General features: G+C 43.8%; 1 protein-coding gene across 1 annotated transcript; it reads left to right on the forward strand.

The window, feature by feature from the left end:
* The first annotated feature begins 5,513 nt into the window (after positions 1-5,513).
* On the forward strand, positions 5,514-8,522 carry LOC124664613. Its single transcript, XM_047202087.1, has 6 exons — positions 5,514-5,570; positions 5,735-6,012; positions 6,081-6,152; positions 6,543-6,631; positions 7,313-7,390; positions 7,530-8,522. The coding sequence occupies exons 1-6, from the start codon at positions 5,547-5,549 to the stop codon at positions 8,039-8,041; spliced, it is 1,053 nt and encodes a 350-aa protein (XP_047058043.1). The 5' UTR covers positions 5,514-5,546; the 3' UTR covers positions 8,042-8,522.
* The last annotated feature ends 1,696 nt before the right edge of the window (positions 8,523-10,218 follow it).

The following is a 10,218-nucleotide window of genomic DNA, read 5'->3' on the forward strand; positions in this document are numbered from 1 at the left end:
ACTAGACTAAAATCCCATGTGTCCTCGAGAACGTTTGGTCATTATAAGTAAACAAACCGGCTTGTCCTTTGTGCTAAAAAGGATTGGGCCACTCGCTGCAATTATTTCTCTCGCATTTTACCTACTCGTACTTTATTCATCTGTTACATCAAACCCCCCTGAATACTTGTCTGTGAGCATTTACAGTGAAACCTTCATCGAAACTGTTTGTCAACACCTTCTGCTCCTCGTTGGGATCGACATTCTTACTTATCGAAGATACTACGATACACCCCCTATACTTGTGGGTCATCACTCTCCTCCACCGGCGACCAACTCCGGCGACCAACTCCGGCGACCTCCACCGGCGACCAACTCCGGCGACCTCCACCGGCGACCACGACCAACACCTCCTCCGGCGACCACCTCCTCCACAACAACCACCTTCTCCTCCTCCTCCGGCGACAACCACCACCACCACCACCACCTCCTCTACCACCACCTCCACCTCCACCTCCACCTCCACCTCCTCCTATTCCACCACCACCTCCACCTCCTCCTATTCCACCACCACCACCACCTCCTTCGGCCGGCCTCATCCTCCACCCACAAACCCACACCACCCACGCAACCAACCACCTCCGGCGACCTTCCAGAAAAATTAAAAAAAATCGGCGGCCCCAGATCTGGATCTGGCCGCCACTTTTTTTGAAATTTTTAAAAAAATTCTGTGGCGCACCGGCGGTGGTGCGCCACAGAAATAAAACTTTCTGTTTCTGTGGCGCACCGCCGCCTGGTGCGCCACAGAAATAAGACTTTCTGTGGCGCATGGGCAGGTGCGCCACAGAAACCTTATTTTTGTGGCGAGAATTCTGTGGCGCACCGACCATGCGCCACAGAATCAATTTTTGGTGCGCCACTGATGAGGCTTTTCCTACTAGTGCACCATACTACTACCACCAAGACAACACCAAATGCTTCCAAGAAGAAAACAGTACACAAGCATCGTCATCGCTCGATCAAAGATTTTAGATTTTCATCCTAGAGAAAGTACTTCCTCATAAAACAATATCTTGAATAAGGCCATTGTCAGGCACAACCAATTAAGGCCAGAACTTCGATTTTCATCCTGCAAGGTAATACTTTAAACTTTTCATGTGCTAACGCCCCCACTAACTATGTCGCTACTCCAAGCCACAAAGAGTGGAACCACCTTTCCTAGTCCTTAGATCATGACTTCAATCACAATCCCGCCGGCTGACTTCACCATGGAACAAGAAAGCGTGCTCCATGATGGTAACAACCAGTAGAGCTTCACAACGCTCTCCTTGAAACCAAACGGCCAGAGAAAAGCACGGGTACGCACTATCAAATCCCACCTGATCCAGCAATCTCCAAGGATGAATCGCCCAATGGACTTCGCCGGCGGAGCCTTCCGGAACACGACACTCTAACTAGATCGATGGGGACTCGTATCCAGCAGATCATCATCTTGTGTAAGGGTATTTTATCCTTAACCATTATTTTGGTTAACAATGACACTGATGCTAGTGTGTGGACTAATAGTATCTATAAGTATATACACAGGTTTTAGTCCACATATGAGAATGCAAGGCGGCAAGAAAGGTTTTTCAGTCGGACACAAGGATGCGAGGTGAAGAGAGACCCCCCAATTGTTGTTCTCAACTAATGATGGTGTGTTGACCGTTTGTCTCTAAAGAAGTGCTTGCCAAAGCCACATATATACATATTCTCCACACAAAAAATGCTGAGAGGAAGAAGTGCCGAGAAGACGAAGATATTCTGAAGCTCCAGGAAAAATCAGCAGCCAGCTCGGTACACCGGGTGCTGCTACCGGGCAAATCGGTAGCCAGCCCGGTACACTGGGTCCTGCTACCGGACTGAAGGAAAGAGATGAAGTGAGGGCAGCCCGACAGCCAGGCCGGTACACCGAGCGTTGCTACCGGAAAGTTCGGTAGCCAGCCCGGTACACCCGGTGTTGCTACCGGACTGACTAAAGAAGACGAAGCCAGGAGAACCCGGTAGGCAGCCCGGCCCACCGGGTGCTGCTGCCGGGCAGCCCGGTATGTGGCCCGGTACCACCGCAGCTACCGGGTGCATTGACTTGAAGTGAAAAACGGCTAGTTTTCCGGGATGACTATATAAGCCCCTTCTTCCAACTTGAAGGAGTAAGGAAACTAGTGAAAAAAGCTCAAGACATTTCTCTCTCTCATACTCCATTGTTGAGCTCCAAATCCTTCAGATCTCCCTCCTCCTCCACCCAAACTCAAATTCCTTCGGGAAAAAGATAGAGGAGGCCTTGATCTAGCATTCCACCAAGCAAAATCTTGTTCCCCCTTGTATTCGTCAAGACACTTGCTCTCTAGGGTTCCTTGAAAACCCTAGGTGGGCAAGAGAGGTCCGGAAGCATCCGGGCAGTGGATTTGCTCCTGACAAAATTGTGAAGGTTTGGAGGCTACCTCAAAGTCTACCACAAGTGAGTGAGCTATTCCTTCGTGAGATAGGCTCCGGAGAATAGGGTGAGCCTTCGTGGCGTTGGGGAATCCTTCGTGGGATCTCCACCCCTCCAAACGTGACGTACCTTCTTGCAAAGGAAGGGAACACGAGAATAAACCCTCGTCTCCGCATGCTATTGGTTATCTCTAAACCGAACTCCTTACTTGTGAATAATTTCCTGTGAGAGCCTTCGTGCTTGAGTTACTTGTATCTTCATATATGTTGCCTCACCTAGTTTGCATTAGGCTCACCTTTATATTTCGCAAAGCCTAATATTGCAAAGAAAGAATTAAAATTTGTAGAAACCTATTCACCCCCCTCTAGGTTTACCATCTCGGAACCCTAGGACAACCACATTTATTCAAAGCCTCGCTAGAAGCTCCCATGCCACCATGGTCGGCCCCGCCACCTCGCTCCGCTCTAGCGGACACCTAGATCTCTAGTATCTAGTATATATTGTAGCAATTTTGAATTGGATTTACCACTTGCATCTCAGTTTCCTGCTAAAACAAACCATGGAGTCTTCTCACTGTTGATTCGTTATAATGGGATGAGATCTGCCATTTATCATTCTCAAGCGCTTAGAATCCAAGAGCTAGCGTGCACTGGATTCGCTCTCCAAATCGCACACAACGAGCCTCTCCCGATATAGTTGTGTGAACCACGTTGTAGCTAGAGGAATTTTTAGAAATACGCAATGGCACCCAGGTCCAACGGAACCTGTTTACTGTGGCGGCCAAAAATCCATATTACCGGATCTCTAAATGTCTTAAATAAAAAAAATTGCATGTAGAGGATGCACGTATGTAGTGTGTGTCATTTTTCATGGACATGAGAGATTATGACCTCTTTCCCCCTTAATAACAAAAACTGGCGTCATGAACACTAAACCCTAACAAGTAACCTAGATCCGATTTAAGTGGGTTGACAAGAGAATTCCATAGAATCCACGTTCCGCATCTTGACGTGGCTTGTGCTCCAAGATGGTTGCGCCAGGCCCCGTATGGGGTCCAAACCGTTGTAGTGGGTTGCTATGGTCTAGAGCGTGGCCGCCATTCACATGGTTGGGTGCACCCGATACCCATGACCTTGTCAGATATGATTTTTATAGAAATTATGTAGGATTTAGATCCTTTGTAAAAAATCTAGATGAAGTGTTTGATTCATACAGTAGATCATATCTCATAGGAACTAACCTTATTGAAATGCTAAATTTAATACTCCCCGATCCAAATTAACCGACTCAACTTGATATGGATGTAAGTAGATGCGTTTGTTAACTAGATACATTTGTGTCCAGACAAAGGTGAATCAAGTAATATGAATCGAAGGTAATGGGAAAAAAATTAAATCAGACCTAATGAAATTTTCTTTGGTGCAATTAAAGATAATCGTTTTTCTATGAGTCAAATAAGCATGACACTCTAATATTTTTTGGGGTGATGTTTTAGGTCTGTATATGCTTTCTTTATAGATATCAGAAAATTCAAAAGAAAAATCCACGTGTACACTTCACATGTTACGTGCACACAAAGTCTTTACATGAAAAATCAACTTGTCCTTTGTGTTGTGGAAAAATAAAAAATTTGGTGCTAAAAATAAGTCTTTTCTGAGATATCTCTTGTGTTTTTTTACATTGAATTGTCGAGATGTACATGCAAAAAAATTTATTAGAATTTTTAGATAACTAGAAACATGTTTTTTTGGAGGGAGCATACAGCCGAATTAAAATTTTAAATATATTTTTCCTATATTATGAATAAAATGAATTACACAGGTGTGAACTCCTTTGTTTCCTCCGAGTAGGAGTAGGTACCTACGGGTCCTGCCTGGCAGCCTACCACCTCGCAGCCGTGCCGCAGCCTGCCGTCGGTTCAATCCCCTAGCATCAACCTCAGGCGCGCGCGCCGCCGCCATCCTAGCGGATTAGACGGCTCGAGGCTGTACCCGCGCCTCTTCCGGCGCCCCGGTCCGGCAACCCTCACTGGTATGCCTCTCTTCCTCCCCCTCTCCCCGATTTCCCTAGCGCGCGCCGCCCCCGCTAGCTATGCTCTCCCCGCCCAGGGCCGCCGCTTCCCGAGCCACGTCGAGCTCACCCTGGATGCTCCGAGAGCTTCACCCCGTCAGCCAAATCATGGAAGAGTAGTTTTTCTCTGCTTGCCTTCCAATTTCATTTGATGCTCAAACTACGGATGAATTGATGGGTGTAGCTGTATATTCATGTTAAACCTTACTATGCTATTTTCCTTTACATACGATGGCCATATATGATTGTAATGACAAAAGATTCAGCTAATCAAGCAAAGTGCTGACAGTTTGATTGAAGTAGCTAGGGATTGTGCTGTTTGTCTGAACATTCGTCATAAGTTATCTTCTAGTTCTTATTAACGTAAAATTTGTAGGCCCTGATTTGTCAAGCACATTGGATACATATCCTATCTTTGCATCCTTGTTTTTGGGAATGTGCAAAACGTGGGTCGAGATTCTAGACCGTAGCAATTGTACTAACTAACATGAATAGTATGTAAACATTCAGGTAGTGTTGCTGCACTCCAGCTTTTTGCATTTTTGTCTATGTTCGTTACAATCGTTTCTAGACTGCTTTGCTGAGCTGCTCATCCTTTTCCACATGTTTGCTGGTGCTGCTTTCACTCATTATACTGTACTATTAGCACTCCCTCCGGTTCAAAATAATTGCCCAAAAATGGATGTATCTACACACTAAAACATGTCTAGATACATCCTTTTTTCAAGCAATTATTTTGAACCAGATGGAGTAGCATTCTTCCCAAGTGCCAGCCCTCATGTGCTTTTATCTGCCGAATGAACACAGATTTCGTGAATTCAGATATGGCAAAGGAAACCAGTACTTGCATGATTTAGTGAAATGTGCAGGAATAGTACAGATGGACACAAATCTCAATATGTACTATTTTCTCATGTTATAGTGATGCTTGCAGAAATCATAAGAGTTGAGGTCTAATTTGCTTCAATTCCTCTTTTTTTTTCCATGTGCGCAGAGCAAGATCCACCGTAGCTGAAAGTGCAGGATGGACACCACCCAGTTTGCTATGGTAAATTCATTATCATGGGTTTCCCTCTTTCCATGTGTCGTGAAACAGCACATGGTGGAGCATTCAGACTAGCTGCTCAGAGAAATCTGACTACGGTTCTACTTCCTGTGACAGTGACAGAGTATGCTTTACCTACTTGTTATTTTTTGCTTCTGGTGGAGCAGATTGAGGAGCTGGCCTCGCTCGTCAGGGACAACCTCTACAGCAAGCACCTCGTCCTCTCCACCGAGGAGTTCCTTGTCACCCTTCTACAACACCAGTACCACGAAGACGATGATGACGAGCATGATCGCGACATGACTGGTACACATCACGGATCAGTTGGGAATACCATAGAGCTCCAGCCCACCAGCTCATACAACCGCCTTCTCTTGCATCGCCTTGCCGACATCTATGGGTACTCCTTCCTATTCTATTCATGCCCACCTGCTTCGTTGTCATGGCATACTTAAGTTGCTGAATAATTATATCGCAGTAACCAATCCTTTTGGTAATTCTTGTTGTTCCTAGGTTCGCTCATGAATCTGTTGGTGAAGATGATGCTCGGCATTTAGTTCTCCAACGCTGCCCTGAAACAGCCATGTATGTCGCGAAATATGCTCACGGGTTTCCCTCTTTCCATGTGTCGTCTTTTAATCTATTGATTCTTGTTTCTGCTGTACTATATTGGACCGTGATAAACTTTTTTTTTGTTTGACTTGATTCTGTTACGACCTACATGTATACATTGTACCAAAATACTAGTTTGTTCCAGCACGGTGTCTCATTACCAGTGCTCACTTTACTTAATGTGCTTGTTGCGTGATGCCTGCTTCATGGTAGGGTTTTCTTTTGTTGCTGTTCTTGCCAATTTTCTCTTTCTAGCCACTGTATATTTAACTCGAAAACTCTGCTACACATTGTTGGTTGACCAAATTTGGAGCAGTTATTATGTTAACCTTGTTTTAAATTTAGTTATGTTATTTATTGCAGCCCTCCTGTCCTTGTGAGCGATGTGTTATGGAAGTATGACGATAGTGATGGTCCTTCAGCTTCTGTTTTTCTAGCAAGAAATGAGGCAGGTGAATCATTCTTCACACATCTATTTGCTGCATCAACTATTGATCACTCAGATCCTTGTTTGGAACAAATAGTTTGAGACTTCCTCCCAAGAGTGTGCTCTACTCAGGAAGTAAAGAGTGGACAGTCCTTTGCTATGGTCAAATTTATTTCCTTTGCCATGGCTAGTAAGCAACACATGATAAAGAAAGGGTAAAATCTGGTTCTAGGTGAAACAAAACAAGTGGCTGTGCTTGCACGCGCTTGAAATTCATGGCAAACTTGATTCACAACTTTTTGTTGCTTTTACATGTATTATTCTGATATTCACAAATATCCAGGATGTACTTAATGTTATCTTCAGAAAGTCTATAAACATCATTAGCAAAAAGTATTTTTGTACATGCATAAATATGGTCTCGTCTCATGCATTCCTTTACTTTTACAATTTTGTGATTACTACCTCCAAAATTCATGAAGATATTCAACACTAGAAGTAACAATGCAAAGCTTCTGGCTATCCCAGTTGTTCATGTATAGTTTAGCTAGTGACCTGCATTTGGCTATCTTTGACCGGCTTTTTTTGTTGGCAACCAGTTGTAGATAACTTCTTTCCTTCTATAAAAAAAATTAGGCACAAAGCTCCTGCATGGTTGTTCAAGAAAACTAGCTTGTAGTCGCTAATTAACATTGTCTTCTAGCAGATCTTCAGAAAACTTACGAGACGGAAGTTGTTCAAGACACTATTTCTTTTGAAAGCCTACAACTGAAGACTGATACAGGTAAATGACCACCTTTCAGCCGAACATCCTGTATTGATGTATTTTCAAACTGTAACCGGCTTGGATCTTGGCGTAATTTGACACTTAAGCCTTGAGGGTTGGAAAACAAAGAAGTAACGACATAGCCTGTTCCTTTCAGATGTGAAGCCTTTGAAGCAGCCAGTGCCACTTTCAGCAGCATCCCTCAAGGAGAGGGAGGCTGCTTATCAAGCTGCTCGCGAGCGAATCTTCTCTACACACGATGCCAAGGGGAAGGACACATCAGCGGCAAAACCTAGACATGTTCCCGCTGTTGCTCAGCGGATGATTTCGCACGCACTTGGTAAAAGAGTTGAAGATACAAAGGAGAGAGCTGACACGGTGAACAACAGAAAGGAGCCAGTAAATGGACGAAACCTTCAGACAGGTAGCATGAACAAGCAGTATGCAGTTAGACCAGTCAGAAAAGAAGAGAACTATATAGCTAGGAAATACAACTCGAGCTCGCCCGGTGGAGATCCTCACCCTTCTACTCAAAGCCGCCATACGCCTCATGTTAGCGCCGAGACGCTGAAGAAAGAGCAGACTGGTGCGGCGAAAAGGATGTTTGCGAACGCGTTGCGGCTGCCTGGGGTCGAGATGAGTGACGGTGCAGCGAGGAAACCCAAGTAACAGGGCTGGAGATGAACGAGATACCAAGAATGCATGAGCTGGGGGCTGGCTTCTCTGCCGTGTGATGGAGCTAGAAGTAAGCTCGCGGTGCCAGTCTGCTTGTATGGAATGACAGCTTGTGATGGCCTGTTGGATGTTAGAGGCAGATGAAAGGCTTGGCTGTTGAATTCAGCCAGCGGGAGACAATGCACTGTAATGTTTCGCCTGCTTCAAGTGGAATTGAGTAGCAGAGTCAGAGAAAAAGCAAGGACAAAAGGCGAGAAAGTTGAATCAACAGTTGCCGATCCTGTTCGAGTTTCTATAGTAAGTAGTAGTATCAGTTGTTTGCCTAGGGAAAGAAATATCTTTGTTAGCACCTAATCTAGCGAGTGCTTTGGCTCTCCAACCTGCTCTATCAGTCTATACAGAGGAGAAATACAACCACTTCATTCTGTGCTGTATCTTAGTTTTTTTTAGATAATACTATATATTGGTTTGGTTCTGAAGTGTTCCCCGCAATTCCTTATGGTCCGTGCATGAAATATCATTCTGTATTTTGGTGTCTCAAAACCTACATCACACACATACTCTCCCATTGTGTCTCTTTCCATCTCTTGTTCAACTGAGAAACAGCGCTGACACTCATGTTCTGGACTTCCTCTCGTGTGCTGTCCAGGCTAAGGTAAATTTCTTTCACTTCTTCTCTATGGATGATTATTCATGTATTTCTGGATAAGCTGCTATGATATTCCATGCAACCAGATACTAAGAAACTGTACATGTGCAGAAACAACTCGTCACGAAATGCGACACGCTGGTGACTGCTCTCCCAGGTTCTAGCGTTCTTCTACCTGATGGGGAGCCCATCTAAGTCCGGCGTCGCAAAGGCAGGCATGGGTTAAGAGACGCCTATCTATCATTCATTTTTCTGCCCGGTTTTGTAGCTGGCCGTTCGCCTGGACTGGAGAGAATTAAGAGACTCTTGGTAGTGAGCCGAGGGAAAAGATTATCACAATAAGTGACTCAACTTTGTATAGACGCAGATCGTATCTAGATGCATTTGAGTTTTGGAACGGAGGGCTTAAGTTCACACCACGCAGTATATTGTACTGGAATGACTATCTAGCAAAGTGGCACCTTTTAATTTTGGTTACTTGCTTCTGTATTTCGTTCGTCGTCAGCAACCTATATCAAATCAAGAGGAGGGGAGTGTATATTTCGCTGAAACTTAGAAACCCTTCTGATTCTGCTGCTGCGCATCCGTTCTTTTGCACCTGTTTTGATGGATTTCGGTTCGCAATAGTCATGAAGAATTTTGTTTATCTTGTGATCGTGAAATAGAGATTATTTATGATACTAGTAGAAATGCCCGTGCGTTGCCACGGATATTCAAATTTCATTTTTCAATGCACATATATAATTTGAAACTTAGTATGAAAATTCAAATTCAAATCAAATCAGGAATATTACAATGTGCTATAGCATGATAATACCGAACACATTAACAAGATATCATTGTCATAATACAACTACATTGCTTTGAAGAACGTTATAATAATTGACATCGTTTATAAAAATTAAATAAGCACTCGACTAACCGTTTATACATTAAAGAATCTACACCTCAATGCTCCTAAAATACTGCCGTACAATGCTAGGAATAATTTCTTCCGCTTCATTTTTATTGTACTTGAGCAAGCGTACCAAAAAATTCTTCTTGAGCTCAAAAACATTCTGCACAACAATACTTCACATTAACATGTATAGTTCATGCGAAAAATTTAAAAACTGCAACGTTAGTGTACCACCCACCATGCATATCGCATCAGAGTCTATCTCGTTGGATTCTTTCGGAGCAGCAACAATATCAGTGTCCATCCCGGCTATTATGTAAAAAAGAAAAACATATATGAAATAGAAAAATTAAATAAAGTCATACAAGCATGCATTTTTTTCGATAAAGGGAATATATTAATATCAAAAAGATACCAATTACACCCAGCCTCTGCAACAACGCACCACCCTAATGGCACTACGGATGCACACAACCAAAAAAAGGAAAAGAAAACTAAGGAACAAAAGTCCTGCTACAGTATCTCGAGCCTAACAACAGCAATACATCCACCGCCAAAACAACACCTGAAATACAGACTCTCCAAAAACGATGCCTCCAAGAAGGGAACAGTGCTCTAACACCG

The sequence above is a fragment of the Lolium rigidum genome, chromosome 6 (genome assembly GCF_022539505.1).
Source record: "Lolium rigidum isolate FL_2022 chromosome 6, APGP_CSIRO_Lrig_0.1, whole genome shotgun sequence".
Taxonomy (NCBI): domain Eukaryota; kingdom Viridiplantae; phylum Streptophyta; class Magnoliopsida; order Poales; family Poaceae; genus Lolium; species Lolium rigidum.

Bases quoted from the DNA above. Each gene is read 5' to 3' on its own strand.
- LOC124664613 (XM_047202087.1), top strand. From the start codon at position 5,547: ATGGACACCACCCAGTTTGCTATG. The intron at 5,571-5,734 runs GTAAATTCATTA...CTGGTGGAGCAG, and splicing joins ACACCACCCAGTTTGCTATG to ATTGAGGAGCTGGCCTCGCT. The intron at 6,632-7,312 runs GTGAATCATTCT...GTCTTCTAGCAG, and splicing joins TCTAGCAAGAAATGAGGCAG to ATCTTCAGAAAACTTACGAG.